General features: G+C 49.6%; 1 protein-coding gene across 4 annotated transcripts in view; it reads left to right on the top strand.

Annotated features, from left to right (window-relative positions):
* Positions 1 to 12: 12 nt before the first annotated feature.
* Positions 13 to 21,377, top strand: part of PPP6R2 (protein phosphatase 6 regulatory subunit 2) — a 46,567-nt gene continuing 25,202 nt past the window's right edge. Inside the window, exons 1-5 of one of the 4 annotated variants that reach the window (XM_035127189.3) lie at positions 13 to 226; positions 11,154 to 11,289; positions 19,309 to 19,554; positions 20,446 to 20,632; positions 20,780 to 20,917. In XM_035127189.3, the coding sequence (XP_034983080.3) occupies positions 19,328 to 19,554; positions 20,446 to 20,632; positions 20,780 to 20,917 (552 nt within the window). In that variant the 5' untranslated portion in view covers positions 13 to 226; positions 11,154 to 11,289; positions 19,309 to 19,327. Of the gene's footprint in view, positions 227 to 378; positions 785 to 11,153; positions 11,290 to 19,308; positions 19,555 to 20,445; positions 20,633 to 20,779; positions 20,918 to 21,377 lie in introns of those variants that run through there. The other 3 variants (XM_060279357.2, XM_060279356.2, XM_088651773.1) reach the window with 3 other exon arrangements.

Consider the following 21,377-nt stretch of genomic DNA (forward strand, 5'->3'; position numbering starts at 1 on the left):
GTTTGCCGTTTGCTCCCGCGAGGCCGGCCGGGTCCTCCGCCTCCTCTGGCCGACCTGGGTCGTTGTGCGCAGGCGCGCCTGGCCTCTCCCCCTCCCGCGCTCTCTGTCGGCGCCGCCATTTTGGAGCTGAGGGGAGGCCGCGAAGCCGCGAGTCCCGGCGGAGGGAGAGCGAGGCAGGCCGGCCGGCCCAGGAGGCGCCTCGGGATTCCCTCCACCTCCGCCCCAGGTAAGGCCTCCAGGGAGGGAGGGAGAGAGAGCGGCCTCCTCCGGGTTATGGAAACGGAACCCCCCTCCGCCCCCTCCCCGCCTCGCGTGGGCCTCTTCCTCAGGTAGACTGCGCCTGGCCCTGGAAGCACCACCGAGCGGCTCCCCTTCGGCGAGCGAGAAGCGCCCCGCAGAGCCGGCAGCGACGGTCCCTCTGCCCCCCCCGGGGGGGCTCGTGGCGGGTGGGGGTGGCTAGCCTCCGGCAGCTCCCGAAACCCCGGGCCTCTTCTGGGGAAGGGCCAGGCCCTGCCCGCTGCGCCGGGGGACTGCTACCTGCAGGCCCGCCTCCCGAGAGGGAGCTCACGGGCCCCGCCGCCTTCCCCCGGCCTGCTTCTCCTGGAGGGGGCGGACGTCAGCGGGCAGGACTTTGGCGTCCCCAGGGAGGGAGAAGAAGAGGAAATTCTAACCAGAAATGGAGTAAAGATTGGACCATGTTCAGAGAATATCTTAAAAGACTCAACAACAACACAAATCTCCTGACAGACTTGGATTGAATCTTGAAGATGAAGGAAATTATAAAGTAAATTTTTTCCTGATAACTAACTGAAAAGAATAATAAAAATGATGTGCGTATAGACTTTGTTGTTTAGTCGTTTAGTCGATCGGGGCTGACCCCATGGACCAGAGCACGCCAGGCACTCCTGTCTTCCACTGCCTCCCGCGATTTGGTCAAACTCATGTTGGTACCAAAATAAAAAAAATCCTTCAGTAGCACCTTAAAGACCAACTAAGTTTTTATTTTGGTATGAGCTTTCGTGTGCATGCACACTTCGTCAGATACACTGTTGTCATGTTGGTAGCTTCGAGAACACCATTCAACCATCTCGTCCTCTGTCGTCCCCTTCTCCTTGTGCCCTCCATCTTTCCCAACATCAGGGTCTTTTCTAGGGAGTCTTCTCTTCTCATGAGGTGGCCAAAGTATTGGAGCCTCAGCTTCAGGATCTATCCTTCCAGTGAGCACTCAGGGCTGATTTCCTTAAGAATGGAGAGGTTTGATCTTCTTGCAGTCCATGGGACTCTCAAGAGTCTCCTCCAGCACCATAATTCAAAAGCATCAATTCTTTGGCGATCAGCCTTCTTTATGGTCCAGCTCTCACTTCCATACATCACTACTGGGAAAACCATAGCTTTAGCTATACAGACCTTTGTCGGCAAGGATGTCTCTGCTTTTTAAGATGCTGTCTAGGTTTGTCATTGCTTTTCTCCCAAGAAGCAGGCGTCTTTTAATTTCGTGACTGCTGTCACCATCTGCAGTGATCATGGAACCCAAGAAAGTAAAATCCCTCACTGCCTCCATTTCTTCCCCTTCTATTTGCCAGGAGGTGATGAGTGGCCATGAGCTTAGTTTTTTTGGCCACTGGTCCCATTACCTCCTGGCAAATAGACTAGTAAGGTATACAAAGCACAGTGAGGTGAATCAGAAGTTAAAGGGTACGTAATGTCAAATGAGGTGTTGTTAGTGTCTATGGTCTGTTTGTGTTGTTTTTTAATGTGTTTATTTTCTGTGTAAATTCTTCTGTAATAAAGAATCTAAAAAATAAAAAAGACTGCTTCCCCACCAGATGGAGGTGTGTTGGTGCAGGATCAGGGCTTGGAGGCAGCCAGGGGCCTGGAAGCAGGATCCCCGGAATATGGAGGGTTGAGGGAGAGCTTCCCCAGGAACTTGGTCTCTGGCCTGCTCCGGATGGAGTCCTGCTTGCCTTCAAAGGGGCAGCTGCATGGCCTGGGGGGCGGTTGTTCCTCAACCCACCTTTGCCCTTTGAGGTCCAGGTGGCTTCTGTGGCTAAGAATATTCTCCCCCCCCCCAGTTATGGCTGGTTCGCCAGCCAGAGCTGTTCCTGAACCAGGGCAGTGGAGCCATGGTTCTGCATGCTCTGCCAGTCTCCAGTTCCAGTGGTCCCAAAATCCAGCGCCCCAGAAATTCCACGCCCAGTACAACTGAACTGGTCATTCTCCCCTAGATCCACCCTGGGTGCTGCTCACCTCCCAATTCTGCCTTGGGCCCTGTGCATAGGGCACCCATGGGAGGTGGTCGGGGGGCTTGGTTTGATGTGGCTAGTGCCGGATTCTGCTGCTGTGAGGGCTACCTGGCACCTCAGGGACACAGCACCTGCTTGGGCTGCCGAGGGGGCTTCGTTGGATGGGTGAAGCCCTGGACGACTTGGGATGTAGGCATCTGTGAGGAGGCTCACCTTCAGCAGAGGTAGTCCTGGTAAACATGGGACTATCCCTGCAGCTGTAAGAGGCTGTGGAAGTTCATAAACCCATGCATGATGTGTAGAGAAAGTGGATAGTTTTGTCCTCTCTTTCATAACACTAGAATGGAGGGATAGCTCAGAGAATGAGACTCTGAACCGCAGGGTGATGGGTTTGAGCCCCACATCAGGCGAAAGATTCCTGCATTGCAGGGGGTTAACTTAGACTAGATGATCTTCTTGGTTCCTACCAACTCTTTGATTCTATAATTCTGGACATCCAATAAAGCTAAATAATTGGAAGAGTCTCCCCTTGGAGAGGCTCCCTTGGTGCCTTCATTGCATACCTTTAGGTGCCAGGCAAAAACGCTTTTCTTCAACCAGGCCTTGGGCTGATTAACATTCTATGCCTTTTAAATTGGTTTTTTTGGGGGGCTTATTGGTCTGTTTTTGTTTCGTAATGTATTTTGTGTTCTCGGTTTGTGTTTTTATGTTGTGAATCACCCTGTAATATTCACGCGAAAGGCGGTATAAAAATTTAATAAGTAAATAGATAATAAAAAGATAAAAGAAAATGCTTAATCAGGCAGCACATAGTTAAAACTCTGGAACTCCCTCCCACAGGAGGCAATGATGGCCAGCTACCTAGAGGGCTTTGGAAGAGAATTAGGCTAATTCATGGAGGAGGAGAAGGCTCTTAATGTCTGCTAGCCATGGTGGCTGGTGAAAGGGATCAGGCTCTTATGCTTGGGACCTACTTGCGGGTTTCCCAAAAGGGGGCTCTGCTTGGCCACTGTGAGAACAGGACGCTGAACCAGATGGGCCACTGGCCTGATCCAGCAGGCTCTTTCAACTTTCTGACGTTCTGGATCAGACCAAAGGGGCCCATCTAGTCCAGTTGTTCTTTTGATACCATTGGGCATCAGGTTGCAGAAACTGAGATGTCCTTTGGCTTTTGAGCTGTGGGATGCCGCATGGCCCTTACGGTCTCCAGTGCTGTTTAACATCTGGAGTTGAGAGTGGTCATTAGGAGTTTCGGAGCAAGGTGTCGTGAGTTTGTGATGATACCCAACTCTGTTTCTCTGTAACATCTGAATTGGGAATGGCTGAGTAGGTGGGCTGGAGGAGGGCTAATAAGCTGTGCCTGAAGCCTGGCATGGGGGAAGAAGCTCTGTGGGTGAATCGTTCCTGCGTTTGGGAAGTCTGCAGTTGCTTGTCCTAGATGGGGTCACGCTATCCCAGAAGCAGCAAGTGTGCAGTTGGACTGTTCATGGATCCCGCTCTCCTGCTGGATGCGCACATGTTCTGGCAGCTAGTTGGGCATTTCTCTGACCTTGTTTGGTAAGACAGCTGTGGACGTTCTTGGCCAAGGGTAGCTTAACCACAGTTGTTGGTGCATTGGCAACCTCATGGTTTGATTACCGCAATGCACTCTGTGGGGCTGCCCTTGGGGTTGGTTTGGAGGCTGAAGCTGGTTCAGAATGGAGCAGGCTTTCCTGAGAGGGAAACAACTGCCAGCAAAGAACACCTGGCTTGGCACGGGGCCAAAATCAAGGTGTTGGGCTAACATAGAAGACCCTGTGCAGCGCAGGACCGGGGTGCCTGAGAAGCCACCCTTTGTCTTATGCACCCAGTAGGCTGCTGTGGCCTGTAGGAAAGATTCTCCTGCAAGTTCCAAAAATTGGAGCAGAGCCCCTGTTCTGTGGAATAGCATTCTTGCTGAGATCTGACAGGTTCCCGCTGTCTGAATTTTCTGGAAACAGTTGAAATGAAGACATTTCTGTCCTGGTAGGCTTTTCCAGCTGGATGAATGGGCCTTTGCCAGGAGTGGCTATTTTGTAGTGTTTTATTCATACTTCAAATGTATCTTCTGCTACTAGTATCTGTTACTAACTGTATTTTGCTGTTTTTATTGTACGTTGGCTTGAGATGATGGTGTAGAAGGAGATTAATAAATTACTGATGATAGAGGTGTGTAAAATTATGCATGTGGATAAACTGGGGCCTCCCACAAAGCTGAATGGGAAGATTCAGGACAGACAAAATAAAGTTATTCACGTAATGCATAGTGAAACTGGGGAATTTGCTCCCAGAAGATGCCATGATGAACAGCAACTTGGATGGCTTTAAGAGAGGATTCTGGAAGGAGAACAAGGTTACCCATGGCTCCTAGCCATGCTGGCTGTCGTCTCCACTGCTAGAGGCAGCCAATGCCTCTGAATACTCGTTGCCTAAATCAGTGCATGGGGTAGAGAAAAAGGGATGGAAGGTTTGTCTCCATCTTCCAATATGTAGTGACAGCCACTAGCTAGGATGGTTTTCATGGGATTCATTTTGCAGGTGCCTAGGGATTGTTGGCTAATCGCCGAAGAATTGATGCTTTTGAATTATGGTGCTGGAGGAGACTCTTGAGAGTCCCATGGACTGCAAGAAGATCAAACCTATCCATTCTGAAGGAAATCAGCCCTGAGTGCTCCCTGGAAGGACAGATCGTGAAGCTGAGGCTCCAATACTTTGGCCACTTCATGAGAAGAGAAGACTCCCTGGGAAAGACCCTGATGTTGGGAAAGATGGAGGGCACTAGGAGAAGGGGACGACAGAGGACGAGATGGTTGGACAGTGTTCTCGAAACTACGAACATGAGTTTGACCAAACTGCGGGAGGCAGTGCAAGACAGGAGTGCCTGGCGTGCTATGGCCCATGGGGTCACGAAGAGTCGGACACGACTGAACGACTAAACTAAACTAAAGGGATTGTTGGAGCACAAAATGTGGTGGTTCTGTCCCCCACTAGGACTGGTGCTGAGTGTCCAACAGTGTCTGCTCACAGCAACCCTACTCTAATGGGAATATTGAACGAGATGTTTTGCTTTTCTCCCTGTTTTCATCCAATTCCTTGTTTAAGAGTGGAAGTTTCTTTTCCTTCCATCTCCTCCCCCTCTCCAGCCAGCCCTCCCCCCCCCTCTACATCTGCAAGGGCTTCCTTGCCTCCTGTCTGTTCTTCCTCTTTCCTAACTTTCTCTGTTGTAACTTCTGTTCCATTCATTTACTGCTGACTCTTGCACAGGGTTTGGCCAGTGTTAGAAACTCAGGTGTATAAGCTAATCGTCAAATGGCACTTTTCTGTCCCAGTTTCTAATACTGCCCCCAACCGAAAAGGAGCCTCTGAGGATTCCCTTCTGCCTGGGCCCACAGGGGAAGCAAAGCCCAAGGCATTCTTGGTCAGCCACCGCCAGCTCAGACCTCAGTAGCATCTATGTAATGCTAGGATATTTTGCCCCTGCGTGCATGCTTCCCCTTACGCTTGTTAACGCTGCATCCGATTTTTCATTTTAAAACTCATTCACCCAGTTTGGAGAGATCCTTTTGGAGTAGTAGTAGTAATAATAATAATAATAATAATAATAATAATAATAATAATAATATATTATTTATACCCCGCCCATCTGGCCGGGTTCCCCCAGCCACTCTGGGCGGCTTCCAAAAAAACAGAAATTCTAAAATACAGAAATCCATCAAACATTAAAAGCTTCCCTAAACAGGGCTGCCTTGAGATGCCTTCTAAAGGTCTGGTAATTGTTCTCTTTGACCTCTAGTGGGAGGGCATTCCACAGGGTGGGTGCCACTACCGAGAAGGCCCTCTGCCTGGTTCCCTGTAACTTGGCTTCTCGTAATGAGGGAACCGCCAGAAGGCCCTCGGAGCTGGACCTCAGTGTCTGGGCAGAACGATGGGGGTGGAGACGCTCCTTCAGGTATACCGGACCGAGGCCGTTTAGGGCTTTAAAGGTCAACACCAACACTTTGAATTGTGCTCGGAAACGTACTGGGAGCCAATGTAGGTCTTTTAGGACCGGTGTTATGTGATCTTGGCGGCCGCTCCCAGTCACCAGTCTAGCTGCCGCATTCTGGATTAGTTGTAGTTTCTGGGTCACCTTCAAAGGTAGCCCCACGTAGAGCGCATTGCAGTAGTCCAAGCGAGAGATAACTAGAGCATGCACCACTCTGGAGAGACAGTCAGTGGGCAGGTAGGGACTCAGCCTGCGTACCAGATGGAGCTGATAGACAGCTGCCCTGGACACGGAGTTGACCTGTGCCTCCATGGACAGCTGTGAGTCTAAAATGACTCCCAGGCTGCGCACCTGGTCTTTCAGGGGCACAGTTACCCCATTCAGGACCAGAGAGTCCTCCACACCCGCCCGCCTCCTGTCCCCCACAAACAGTACTTCTGTCTTGTCAGGATTCAATCTCAATCTGTTAGCCGCCATCCATCCTCCAACCGCCTCCAAGCACTCACACAGGACCTTCACCGCCTTCACTGGTTCTGATTTAAAAGAGAGGTAGAGCTGGGTATCATCAGCATACTGATGGACACCCAGCCCAAACCCCCTGATGATCTCTCCCAGCGGCTGCATATAGATGTTAAAAAGCATGGGGGAGAGGACAGAACCCTGAGGCACCCCACAAGTGAGAGCCCAGGGGTCTGAACACTCATCCCCCACCACCACTTTCTGAACACGGCCCAGGAGGAAGGAGCGGAACCACTGCATGACAGTGCCCCCAGCTCCCAAGCCCTCTAGACGGTCCAGAAGGATGTTATGGTCGATGGTGTCAAAAGCCGCTGAGAGATCCAGCAGAACAAGGAAACAGCTCTCACCTTTGTCCCTAGCCCGCCGGAGATCATCGACCAGTGCGACCAAGGCAGTTTCAGTCCCATGATGAGGCCTGAATCCTGACTGGAAGGGATCCAAATGGTCCGCTTCTTCCAGGCATGCCTAGAGTTGTTCCGCAACCACTCGCTCAATCACCTTGCCCAAGAATGGAAGATTTGAGACTGGGCGATAGTTGGCCATAATGGCCGGATCTAAAGATGGTTTTTTAAGAAGCGGTTTAATAACCGCCTCTTTCAGCGGGTCTGGGAAGGCTCCCTCATGGAGAGAAGCATTTACCAACCCGCGAAGCCCATCGCCCAGCCCTTCCTGGCTAGCTTTTATAAGCCAGGATGGGCAAGGATCAAGGAGACAGGTGGTTGGTTTCATTCGTCTAAGCAGCCTGTCCACATCCTCAGAGGTAACAGATTGAAATTGATCCCACAAAACTTGACTAGACAGGACTCTAGCACTCCCCCGCCCCGGCCCTGCTCCCACGGTGGAGTCTACCTCTTCCCGAATCTGAGCGACTTCACAGCCTCTTCTAGTTAAAAACCACCATGAACAACTTGGTGTCATCAGCAAACTTTGCTAACTCATCTCCAGGAACAGCTAGAAAACACTTTGTCTCATGCTGCAGACTTGGGTTCAAAAAGCAAGCATTTACCCAGAAAATCTCACTCACTGTCACCAAGAACGAGAGTAGAATGGTTTTCTTAGGGTTGCCATATTTCAAAAAGCGAAGATCAGGACACAAAGGTTGTTAATTTTTTTTTTTTAAACACACCCAAAAACCCTGCTGATATGGGCTGCTATATACCGAGTTTCCCCAGACATCTTAACCGCTTTTATGAAATTCTGCCCAAACGCCATTTTCGAAGGCATTATTGCTTGGACTCGTGGCAGTCCTAGGTTTTCTAATCTATTAGAATAGAATCATAGAATCATAGAATCAGAGAGTTGGAAGAGACCCCAAGGGCCATCCAGTCCAACCCCCTGCCAAGCAGGAAACACCATCAAAGCCTTCTGGACATATGCCTGTCAAGCCTCTGCTTAAAGACCTCCAAAGAAGGAGACTCCACCACACTCCTTGGCAGCAAATTCCACTGCCGAACAGCTCTTACTGTCAGGAAGTTCTTCCTAATGTTTAGGTGGAATTTTCTTTCTTGTAGTTTGAATCCATTGCTCCGTGTCCACTTCTCTGGAGCAGCAGAAAACAACCTTTCTCCCTCCTCTATATGACATCCTTTTATATATTTGAACATGGCTATCATATCACCCCTTAACCTTCTCTTCTCCAGGCTAAACATACCCAGCTCCCTAAGCTGTTCCTCATAAGGCATTGTTTCCAGGCCTTTGACCATTTTGGTTGCCCTCCTCTGGACACGTTCCAGCTTGTCAGTATCCTTCTTGAACTGTGGTGCCCAGAACTGGACACAGTACTCCAGGTGAGGTCTGACCAGATCAGAATACAGTGGTACTATTACTTCCCTTGATCTAGATGCTATACTCCTATTGATGCAGCCCAGAATTGCATTGGCTTTTTAAGCTGCTGCATCACACTGTTGTCTCATGTCAAGTTTGTGGTCTACCAAGACTCCTAGATCCTTTTCACATGTACTTTTCTCAACCCGGGTGTCTCCCATCCTGTATTTGTGCCTTTCAATTTTTTTTGCCCAAGTGTAGTACTTTACATTTCTCCTTGTTAAAATTCATCTTGTTTGCTTTGGCCCAGTTGTCTAATCTGTTAAGGTCATTTTGAAGTGTGACCCTGTCCTCTGGGGTATTAGCCACCCCTCCCAATTTGGTGTCGTCTGCAAACTTGCTCAGGATGCCCTCAACCCCATCATCCAAGTCATTGATAGAGATGTTGAATAAGACTGGGCCCAAGACAGAACCCTGTGGCACCCCACTAGTCACTACTCTCCAGGATGAGGAGGAGCCATTGATGAGCACCCTTTGGGTTCGGTCAGTAAGCCAGCTACAAATCCACTGAATGGTAGCATTGTCTAGCCCGCATTTTACCAGCTTCTTTACAAGAATATCATGGGGCATCTTGTCAAAGGCCTTGCTGAAATCAAGATAGGCTACATCCACAGCATTCCCTTCATCTACCAGGCTTGTAAATCTGTCAAAAAATGAGATCAGATTAGTCTGACATGACTCATTTTTCAGAAACCCATGCTGACTTTTAGTGATCACAGAGTTTCTTTCTAGGTGCTCACAGACCGTTTGCTTAATGATCTGCTCTAGAATCTTTCCTGGTATTGATGTCAGGCTGACTGGGCGGTAATTGGGTCCTCTCTTTTCCCCTTTTTGAAAATGGGGACAACATTTGCCCTCCTCCAGTCTGCTGGAACTTCGCCTGTTCTCCAGGAATTTTCAAAGATTATTGCCAGTGGTTCTGAAATCACCTCTGCCAGTTCTTTTAATACTCTTGGATGTAGTTCATCTGGCCCTGGAGACTTGAATGCATCTAAACTAGCCAAGTATTCTTGTACTACCTCCTTACTTTTTCTGGGCTGTATTTCCCCTGCTGAATCATCTACTCCATATTCTTTCTGGGGGTTAGAGGGATCCTGAGGTTGGCAGCCTTCCATTCTGGATCTAGCTGGGCTCCGATCAATATGTTCCTCTGAGCAGCCAGCAGGATGAGAAGCCAGAAAAGACATTGTTGCCATGGTTGGGAAGTTGTGGGAGGGGGGACTCCCCACACGGCAAATGGCTGCTGGATTGGCCCCATTTGGCTTGTGTATGGAGACTTGGCTGGACATTCACAGCCAGCTGCCTTTTGGGAATGGGCCTTTGGCAGAGGTGGCTGGGGGCAGGCAGAGCCCGGCTCTCTCACTGGGCTCAGGTCAGGAAGGGACAAGGAGACTCTCTTTGCCCCACTGACCTTTGGCGGTTTGTGGTGTGCCATTGGAAGTGACACGTGCATGTGTGCCTGCGTGTTTGTGGACCCCAGAGCATGTGAAAGGATTGAAATTCTTGTTCTTTGGGAAGGAGTAAGAGGAAGCGAAGGCCACAGGCCACAGCATATTGTGTTTTGGCAGTGTGTTGAAAATGTTCCCTGTTCAGCACCTCCAGGTCTGTGCCCCCAGGTCACCAGATGTTGGCTTCTGCCCCTTTCGCTTTGTCCTCATTGCCTGGAAATAGCACCCAGTGCTGAAAAGAACTCAGTGGCCTTGTGGAGAGTCCCCTTTCTTTCCTAAAGGGCCTCCTTAAAGGCCCCCGACTGGTTTGAGTTTGATGTGGTTATGGGGTACAGGTGGGTAAGCCAGGCTTCGGATGGGCCCCTGGGGTTCAGCATGTTTGCTTTGTGAGGTGGTGCCTTTTCTCTGGCTTCAGGCATTCTTCAGTTCAGATTCAGAGTCCTTCCAGGCTTGGGGAAGGCTTCCTGTTGCCACCTTTTGGCCGGCTGGTGTACCTTTGGGGGCATTTCTTATTGCATCTGTTACACTGTGTTGTTGCTCTTTCCCCCAATGAAATGCCAGGTTTCCCTTCCCCAACTGTCTGGACTGCTGAAGGGAAAACCCAGTCAAGGTCTGCTCAGAAAGAGCAGAAGGGAGAGATGGGCTCGGTTGCAGCCAGGCTTGGGCTCATGCAGGGATTTTGGGGACATTACCTGGATTCCCTTTTGCCTCTTTCATGGAGCAGGGGGCCTTAATGAATGCGCTGTGCTTGTATTCTGGTGGTGTGAGGATTTTTGGAATGAGGGGAAGTAGCCTTTGGGTTTCCTTGACAACCTAGATCTTTCTTTTGAGCGGTGTCAGGAAAACAAAATGTGTGTTCTTCTCTTTTCACAGCTGAGTCTGCAAACTGAAGGGGGCTGTAAGGAAAGGCTCCCTCAATCCTTTGCTGAGACTTGGCTCCGAGTAAATACGTACAGTGCAGGATCAGGCTAGGCATGTGGGAAATGGCACCCTTGTCCATTTAGCCACCCACCCACTGGCCCTCTCTATCTGGTGCAGTTTCTTACACCTGGAGGCCTTCTGCTTGGTTTGTGCTTTTCAGTATTAATGGTGTTTTCATTTCCTTTTATTTGTCAGGCAAAAACAGCAACTAAAGGTAAACTGAGATCAATGGAAGGTGTTCTCGAAGTGGAGTCCTCTGTTGAACCAAGAAGCCAGATGTACCTCTGTCTGTGGCGAAGGTCTTGCTTTTGAAACAAGGTTTGCACAAGAGGTAGGAGCTGTTGCTGGCTTTTCTTTATCGTTTGGCTTGTGGGCACTGCCAAGGAGCAGGAGGGGGTGTCCATATTTGGTAGGAGAGGACCCTCAGAAGTATGCGAAGGAGGAGCCTGGGTGTGGGGTCCGTGAGAAGTGCCTTTGGGATGAGGCCAGAGGACCCTCTTGGTCTGCTTCTGGCATTGGCCAGGAAGGTTCCCCAGGAAAGCTCCCAAACAGGACTTGAGGAGGAAGGGGTGTGTGTGTTTTGGAACATGGCTTCTTTCTTCAGAGACGGGTTTTGGCAAGCAGCTGTGACAGTCACAGTTTCAGGGCCTTGTCATATCTTCTGATCAGCTGCACTTCTGCCTGGAGCCACTAGCACTCTCAGAAACAAAACTCCCTAATGCCACCAACTCTGGGGGGCTGCTGGCAAGTTGCTTTTCCCTTCTGAAAAGCAGAGGCGTAGCAAGCCCAGGTGGTACCTGGTGCAGAATTTGTTTTGTCAAACACCCCCCCCCCAAAAAAAACGCGGCTCTGGCTCTGGTGAAAAGTGAAAAACATGAATTGCAAAAAACTAGAGCTTACAGAACAAAACCAACTTCAGATATGAAATCAGCATTGAAAGAACATATAAGAACAGTTGAAAAATCTCATGCAACAGGAAAGAAATGTTCCCCAGTGGGGGGCGCCGAGTGGCACCCCCCCTCCAGGGTGGCACCCAGGGTGACCCACCCCCATCGCCCCCCCTTGCTACGCCACTGCTGAAAAGGATAGCTCAATATATGGTCAGATCCAAATAGGATCTTATTAGTGTGCCTGTGTAGAAATCAGGCAACCCTGTTCAGTCTGGGTGTGTTTAGCCTGGAAAGCTGAGAGGGAAAACGATAGCCATATCTGAATATCTAAAGGGCTGTCATGTGGAAGATGGAGCAAGCTTGTTTTCTCCTGCTCTGATGGATTCAAGTTACATGAAAGGCGATCCCAACTACTGTAAACATCAGGAAGAACTTTCGGACAGTTAGAGCCGTTTGGCAGTGGAATGGACTCCCTTGGAAGGACTCTCCTTCCTTGGAGGTTTTTAAGCAGAGGTCGGATGGCCATCTGTCATGGGTACTTTAGCTGAGTTTCCTTGATGGCCCTTGGGGTCCTTTCCAACTCTATAATTCTATGATTCCGTCTGTTTTGTCCTGAAAGAGAGTGTTGCAGCTCTCTTCAGATATCAAAGAGCCCATGAAACAGCAACTAGCCTTCCTCAGTCCTCAGCCTCAGAGCCTGCAGGAGAAGGTAAATGGAGCAGCACAGAAGTTGGAGCTGACTCGAAGCTCGGACTGGGTCTGAGGCCTGACAATGAGGAGCCACTGCTGTTTCTTCAGCTGAGCAGCACAAAAAAGTGGGTGTTGGTTGGCATCCACTTGTGGCCTTGGCATTGAAAGGCAGCTTCGTATGGATGGAAACTGCCTGCAGAAAATGGCGATTGTTTGATGTAACATTTGGGAAGAATTAAAGTCTTGAGCCTAAGTTAAAAGCTCCTTTGATGGCTTGTCTGTCTCCCTGGTGCTTTCACATCCACTTCTGTCTATTCAGATCTGAGTTCCCCAAAGGAAGTTGCCACAGCTCCAGACGGCTTTTACCTTTCTTTCTGTGGAGTTGCAAACCTGCCAGTGTTGGAGCCCCCGTGTTTTGGCAGAAGGCTCAGCACCCAAATTCAGTCCCAGGCAACATCCCTGACGCTGCCAGTCAGTGCAGGGATGGACCCCTGAGGCCTAGCTCCGTGTAAGGCAGCTTCCTCAGAGCATTGCAGGGCAGGGAATGGGGAGGCTACACTGGGCAGAGGTGCCCTCCCTGTGCCCACCTCTCAGGGGGTCCTGGCTGGAGTCCCTGGTGGGAACTCCGAAGCTTCACAATTGTTGGTATGAAGTAGCTTCCTTGCGGCCAGGGTGGATTTGATTTAAATCACTAGTCAGTAAGGCTTGATTTAAATCATAGTTTTCTACGTAAAGACTAATTCTTGCTGGTATAACTTTAATATGCAAGTAGATGAAGGTTTTTGGAATAACAACTTTTCATATTAGTTTTTTATCCCCAGTTTAATGGGTTATTCATATTTGGACAACTTTACTGTTGTACTTAGGAAGGAGAAAAATAATCATTACCTTAATAACAATTTAAATAGATTTATTCAACTGAAACAATAACATTACAGCATATGTTATTTGCTTAAACAAACATCCATGTTTGTTAACTAATTTGGCTAAACAAAAACAAAATATATATATTTTAAGAAACTTAGACTGTCAGCCCAGCCTACACATGAAAAACTTAAATACTGTCCACTCCAAACAATCAGAAAAATATTGTTTCTATTCTATTCACTGAACTTCTTGAAACTTAGCACTGAAGGGGTTGTTTCTGTATTCATAGGTTTGTAGAACAATAGGATTAAGGTCTTTTTCTCAACTCTGTTCATGTTATAACATTTTTGCTGTGAAGAAGAGGCATGTGATCTCTGTTGAGTCAAATTCAGTTTTGAGAACTGCAAAAGTAAACCAAGCATCTGTGATAATATCTTGTAGGCAGAGAAACTGCCCAATAATCTTACAAAAACCTCTGGAAGAGCATGACATTGTGAATGGATTAATGGAATTTATTTATCCAAAAAATTAAACATATACAACCTTATTCTACAAAATTAAAAAACTAATCTTTATTTCATGATGGAATAACCTTAGGATGGTAATATATTTTCCTCAAAAAGCATTTTATTTTAAAAAATTCAATTTAAATCAAAAAAATCGATTTAAATCAAAAAAATCCGATTTAAATCAAAAAAATCCGATTTTTTTTATTTTTTTAAAAAAAATCATTGATTTTTATCCACCCTGCTTGCGGCTTTCCCCCTTTTGTCAGGGGATGTTTCATGCAGGCATCTGCTTGGACCCGGTGAGCACAGGATGCTGGACTAGATGGGCCCCTTTGGGCTTGATCCAGCCACAGGGCTCTTCTCAGGTTCTTACCTAGAGATGCGCACAACACGCAGTGTTGCACCAAGAGGCTTCCACATGGGAGGTGGTGGAGCAAAGGACTCCCTGTGTCTCCCTGGGAAGGATGGGGAGACTGTCTTCCAGTTGGAAGTAGCTTAACAGGGACAATGTCAGGCGGCCCCAGGAAATGTGAGCCTTGCACAACCTCAAAGGGAGCCCCAGGCCCTGGCTGGTGGAGCATGAGCTAGAAGCCAAGAGGAAAGGCTTTGGGGTGTGTGGGCAGGGCAAGCGCAGGCCAAACCTGGCAGGCACATCTGCCTGACTTGGGAGGGTGGGGGTGCAGGCAGGATACTGCCCCCCCTTTTCCAGCATTGCAGGGGAGGGGGACCTGCTCTTGGGTAAGACCCAACGACTCTGCTGAGACCCCAGGCAGGGTTCATCCTGCCAAAGCCCTTTTGTTTCAGCTGGCCTAATTCTGCATGCCCTTGGGCTCCTTATGCCATAGAAAGCAGAGAGTCTCTTGCCACGCACACATGGGGCCAGAGGTTAGGTCAGGGTGGGCCTTGTGCTCCATAGTCCAGTAGCAAAGGAAGGGGAGGTTGAAAGCAGAGCTCCTTTGCAGCCCTTGCTTGCTGGCTTGCTGACATTTCTTGCGCAGCCCCATTACAAAGAGCAGTGGGGCTGAGGCTGCTGGCCCTGTGTGCTTTGCAGTGCTGTAGGGTGCAGGATGGCCAGAAAGCTCTCGGTGGGGGGAGGGGATATACTGATGGTGAAACTGCCATCGTACTCTGCCCCGGCAGAGGGAGAATCAAGCTGAATCAGTGAAGTGCCGATGCAGCTTGTTCCTTCCTCTGCTTCTTCAAGCTGCTTGGCTGAGGAGCGCGCTGCTGCTGCCCTCGCCTCAGCCAAGCAGTTTTATGGAGCCCATGCCAGCGAAGGCAGAGGGCGCTTGGCCAAGCACCCCAAGGTCCTTGCTGTTCCAGTGCGAGTGGAAGGGGAATCGGGGCTGGCTCCGCTGGGGGCAGGAGCCTTTCCGCCCCCCCACCCCCACCGGCTGAACAGCCGGCGGGGGCCAGCTGTATTGGCCGCAGCCTGCAAGGTGCTGGGGTGAAAGCACCTCAGCTTCCACCATGAGAGCTGCAGCAGTTTCTCCTGGCATCTCGCTGGCTGGGGCCAGTGCAGCTTTTTTCAGCATCATGGTATACAGTGGTACCTCGGGTTACAGACGCTTCAGGTTACAGACTGCACTAACCCAGAAATAGTATCTTGGGTTAAGAACTTTGCTTCAGGATGAGAACAGAAATTGCGGGACGCCCCATTAGCTAAAGTGGTACCTCAGGTTAAGAACAGTTTCAGGTTAAGAACGGACCTCCGGAACGAATTACGTTCTTAACTTGAGGTACCACTGTATCACCAAACTGCAATGTTTGTCTGGGATACACCATGATGTTGAAAACCCAACATTGCCTAGCCTTAGTGCCCGGGCTGAATGATGGGGGTGGAGACACTCCTTCAGGTATGGTGGATGCTTTCCCCAGGAAGAGAAAGAGAGAGAGTCTAATTTGAAAATGATTCAAAAGAGTGTCTTAAACTCTCCCATTTTCTCCTGACATTGAGCAGAAGTTAAACACTGATCTTCCCTCGTTTAGTCCTTAAACACATTATCTCCTCCATAATCATCCAGCTCTCGAACTCCATTATTCACTTTTGCATCAAATCTTAACTGTTGCAATGGGTGAATTGCCTGGGAGCAGCGCTCTATTTAATTCATCCCATCTCTATTGTCCAGTGATGCTTCTTTAATCAAATTTAGAAGACTTTTCCCTTAGCCACAGAGGAGATGGAGGGCTGCTGCCTTCAGGGGACTCCCAAGTGGGGGGCTCAGGCTGCCCTTGGAAAGATGCCTGGGGGGGGCCCACCATTTCCGTCTTGGAGTCAGGTGAATGATGCTTTTAAAAACACAAGTTCTTGGATTAATTTAGGTGGGCTTTAAATGTATTACTATTTTGTTATTATTTTTAGTTAAAGTTCTATGCTGCCCTTCATATGAGTATCATCACAGGGCAGTTTCCAATATAAAAACATAAAAATACATACCATAGTAACACAAAAAAATACTTCCCCCCCCAAGGGCCACGGATTGTTTAATCAGTCCAAGCCTAGGGAGAAGAGGAATGTTTTTGCCTGTTGCCTAAAGGTATGTAAGGATGGGGCCAGGTGAGCCTCTCTAGGAAGAGCATCCCCCAAAGGGGGAGCCACTGCAGAAAAGGCCCCTTCTCATGTTGCCACCCTGCTTGGGGTATTGCGGTTTTAAAATGCCTGCTCCATTTTCCTGTTAACCCCAAGCAGCCAATAAATTCCCTGAAATGTAACTGAAAATAAAGACTGTGTAGCCTCTGTAAACACAGGAAGACGGTCACCAGAGTGGTGGGGTCCAGAAGCCAAGTCCTGCAGGTCCAGGGGCTCTATTTCCAGCTCACAGGCAATGTTGCAGGAGCACCTTTTAAACAAAAAAGGGGGGGTTGAATTATAGTAATTGGTTATGTTTGTACAGGTTACATATAGAGGTCATATAGAGGAGGGACATGTACAGGTCATATAGAGGAGGGAGAAAGGTTGTTTTCTGCTGCTCCAGAGAAGCGGACACGGAGCAATGGATTCAAACTACAAGAAAGAAGATTCCACCTCAACATTAGGAAGAACTTCCTGACAGTAAGAGCTGTTTGGCAGTGGAATTTGCTACCAAGGAGTGTGGTGGAGTCTCCTTCTTTGGAGGTGTTTAAGCGGAGGCTTGACAGCCATATGTCAAGAATGCTTTGATGGTGTTTCCTGCTTGGCAGGGGGTTGGACTGGATGGCCCTTGTGGTCCCTTCCAACTCTACGATTCTATGATTCTATCCTAGTTTGCAAAGAGAACAAAATATCTGGTGAAAACCCTGAAGAGCCTTTCTTCTGCTCAAAGGTGATAGATCTCCAGTCAGCTTGACTTGAGCTGAATGGCATCTGGTCCACCGCTGCCCTGCTGCCTAGGAGTATGTATTTTGCAACAAGCAATGTGTTCCCTTCCACCCCCAGGCCCCGAGGTAATATATGTAGGGAAGGAATGTTAAAAGAGTCCTAGCTGGGGGCCAAAAAGCTGTTTGACTAGGAGCCAGGCCTGTCTCCCTCAGGGAAGTGTTTCAGGACAAGAAATCCCTGCCGAAAAGCCCTTTCTTGCTTGGCCACCTTCCACACACCCCTTGGAAAAGGTTTATGCAGCCACCCCGTGAGATGGGAGGGGGCCAGTTTTGTTGTGTCCCTCACTAGCATGGTGCTTTTCAGAGTATCCTAAGCTGAGGGAGCCAGCCCTGCACCAAGGAGTTTCCTACCTGAATTATGCTGGGGGGGGAGGGGACAAACTGTTTGGGCATCATTTCACTTGGGGAATATTGCAGGAGCCAGCATTTTCTTGATGGTTTCCAGAAGACTGGATGTGCTCCCTTCATCTGAAGCATCCATTGAATTTGGAGTGGAAATCTACCTGCAGCCATGTTAAAAGTGACTGCAAGAGGGGGTGAGGGGCAGCCCAGTCAGCGCCCGGGGGCCACAGGGCAGCTGAACCATAGCTGCCAAGTTTTCCCTTTTCTCGTGAGGAAGCCTATTCAGCATAAGGGAATTTCCCTTGAAAAAAGGGAGAAGTTGGCGGGTATGCAGCTGAGCAGTATTGCAGCACAGAAGGAGGGCCCTGCCTAACTCTGGATGGCTGGCAGCCTGACTCCTCCGGGGGCCGTTGGGCTTTGCACAGTCCTTGAAAAGGGTGGGCTGCAGGGACCTGCATGTCGGTGGAGGGACTGTGTGCCCCCTGATGGTGTGGGAAACGAAAGAGGAACCTCTAACCTGAGGAGAGCTCAGCCTTAGCAGGGGCAGGGAAACTGCAGGATTTGGTCCCTACTGACTGCAGCCCCCCACAAGGGTCTCCTGATGTTTGTGGTCAAGGCTTTTGCTTTTAACTTGTTTTTAATTTGTTATGATTTTGCTGTATGTTTCGTTTTCCTATATTGTTGTAAACCGCTGGGATTTATTTCTGTGATACAAGCAGCATACAGTGGTACCTCGGGTTACGAACACGATCCGTTCCGGGACACAGTTCGTAACCCGAAATGGTTGTAACCCTAAGTGTCATTTTGCGCATGCGCAAAGTGCGATTTTCATGCTTTGTGCATGCGCAGAACGTGCATGCGACGAAAATACTTCTGGGTTTGCAGAGTTCATAACCCGAGGTACGACTATAAATACAGTGGTCCCTTGGTTCTCAAACGCCTTGGTACTCAAACAGCTTGGAACCCAAACACTGCAAATGCAGAAGTAAGTGTTCTGGTTTGCAAACTTTTTCTGGAAGCTGAACGTGCTCCATTTTGAGTGTTACGCTTCCATTTTGAGTGTTACACTGAGGTCTGCCTATTTGTTTTGCATTTTTGTTTTTCCGGCTCTTTTTGTTTTGTTTTTGTGAGTGTGTGCAAACCAGTTCAGCTACTGATCGATTGATTCTGTGACTGCCGTACATTGTTTCTTGCTTTCATTTTATGGATCAATGGTCTCATTAGATAGTAAAATTCATGTTAAATTGCTGTTTTAGGGGTTGTTTGTAAGAGTCTGGAACAGATTAATCTATTTTGCATTACTTTCTATGGGAAAGTGCGCCTTGCTTTTGGAGAGCTTTGGTTTTGGAACAGACTTCCAGAATGGATTAAGTTTGAGAACCAAAGTACCACTGGTTTTTTTTAAAATAAATAAATAAATAGAATCAGTAAGGGAGCTCCGTAGGAAGAGGCTGTTTATTACCCGTTTCTGCATAGCCTGGACTCCTGCCCAGTTAGCAGAAGATGGAGTTTCTCCAAGGGGCGGGCTCGTCTGTTACCCAGTTTTCCCAGAGTGCACCTGTTCCTGTGAGGTTCTCGGGCCCTGGCCCAGGCATTCACAGAGTCTTTCAGGGAAAGGGGACGTGGGGCTCTCTTCTGGCCTAGCGTTATGCTGACTGTGCTGCTGCTGCTGCTGCTCTCTCCGGCTCCTTGCAGGTCGGTGCTCACACTCACCATGTTCTGGAAATTTGACCTGAACACCACGTCGCATGTTGACAAGCTGCTGGACAAGGAGGATGTGACTCTGCCCGAGCTGATGGACGAAGATGACATCCTCCAGGAGTGCAAAGCGCAGAACCACAAGCTGGTGGACTTCCTGTGTCAGCAGCACTGCATGGAGGAGCTGGTCAGCCTCATCACCCATGAGCCCCCACTGGACATGGACGAGAAGGTCCGCTTCAAGTAGGTACCTGGCCCTGGAAGTCCTGCCAACTGGCCTTCCTGATAGGGCCCTGGGGCAGAGCGGGGGGAGCCCTTCGTTTCTTTGCATGCCAGCTTCATACAGCACTCTTCAGCAGTCCCTTCCCAGCTAGTTTGCAATGAAGCAAAACAATAATAAAATCCCAAAGCCAGTTGTTTATACAAAATGGCATGCACATAAAAAGAATGGAGGCAACCAAACAAGCCAGCAGCACGCGAAGAGGCAGATCTGTGTGGGTATCCAGAGGCTGAGGGCATCCTGCACCGTCGGGGCTGTCTCTGAAGAGGCCCTGGGCAGACAGCAAAGGGGCCCAGAGCCTGAACGTGGCCGAGTCCCTGGGCCAGAAGGATGCTCCGCTCTGCCAGGGAAGCTGGGATCCTGCTGCGTCCAGCCAGCGCCATGGCAGAGAGGCTTTGGAGCCATGGAGGCTGGTGGAGAGGAGCTCTGAGGGATCCCAGGCAGGGGTGTCACCCTGGCAGTCTGGTCCCCCCAGGCGTAGCCCTGCTTATCCCAGGGGAATTGCCATTCACATCACCCATCATGAGAACTTCCAAGAGGCAAGTTCTATTTTGTGAGCCGAGATTTATGCTGGCAGACAAACTGCCTCCTCCATCAACCCGTCAGGTGAAGGAGAGTCTTTTGCTCTGGCAGAAGCTCCATATGGACTGCATGTCCAGCTGCCCCGAGTTTGAGATGGCTGCCTTGTCCTCTTTCCCATTTCAGGGCAGAGGTGGTGGGGGTGGGGTGTCTTCCGAAGCCCCCTGGCCTCCCTGGTGGGTCTCTGCCTGGCTGCCTTTGGGCTCCATGGCTCTTGGCACCAGCGGCACCAGCGGCAGCAGCTTCCCCTCTTGGTTTTGGCTCTGTCCCTGCAGGTACCCCAACACAGCCTGTGAACTATTGACGTCTGATGTGCCGCAGATCAACGACAGGCTCGGAGGGGATGAGGCCTTGCTGAACATCCTCTACGACTTCCTGGACCACGAGCCACCCTTGAACCCTTTGCTTGCCAGTTTCTTCAGCAAGACCATCGGCAACCTCATCGCCAGGAAGACGGAGCAGGTCAGGCGAAGTCCATCCGTCCGTCCCCCAGCTTAGACTCAGCCTGCCTCCTTTGGGTTTTGACTGTTCTTTGGTTGGCAGCTGAGGGATAATTCACAAGGCTGTCTCTAACTAGCTAGCTCTCTAACCTGTCTTTTTTTTCTTTAGGTGATTTCATTTTTGCGGAAGAAAGCCAACTTCCTCGACTTGGTACTGAAGCATATTGATACGTCTGCCATGATGGACCTCCTCTTGCGACTCATCAGCTGCGTGGAGCCAGCTCCGCTGAGGCAGGAAGTACTAAACGTGAGGGATGCTCTTGGGCTCAGAGGGTTGTAGAATTGTAGAGTTGGGAGGGACCCCCAAGACTCCAGTGTCCCTGGCCTTGCTCCTTTGCTTTCTCTCTGCTGTCCGGCTTGGCCTTGGCCTCGTGGGGAGCTGGGAAGAGCAGCTGCGCAAGGCTGTTCTCCGCTGGCTCCTTCGGATGCTGGAGGCTCCGTCCACGTCCCTTTGCTGAGGCCAGGCTGGCCTGGAAGCAGAATGGCCTCGTGACATGTGCTCTTTATTTATGGAAGTGTTTAGGTGCTGCCAGTTCATACCATCAGAGCAATGGGCAGCAGGATAGACAATAAATTATGAACGACCATAAATACAAGGAGTCAAGTGAAGGGCTGGTCAGGAAATTCCAATGGTTGCCCTGTCTCTTTAAGAAATGGAGACCGTGATCTCTGAGGAAGCACCTCAGTTGGCTCCTCTTGGGCCTTGT

Source organism: Zootoca vivipara, chromosome 9 (genome assembly GCF_965207765.1).
Source record: "Zootoca vivipara chromosome 9, rZooViv2.hap1.1, whole genome shotgun sequence".
In the NCBI taxonomy this organism is placed as follows: Eukaryota; Metazoa; Chordata; class Lepidosauria; order Squamata; family Lacertidae; genus Zootoca; species Zootoca vivipara.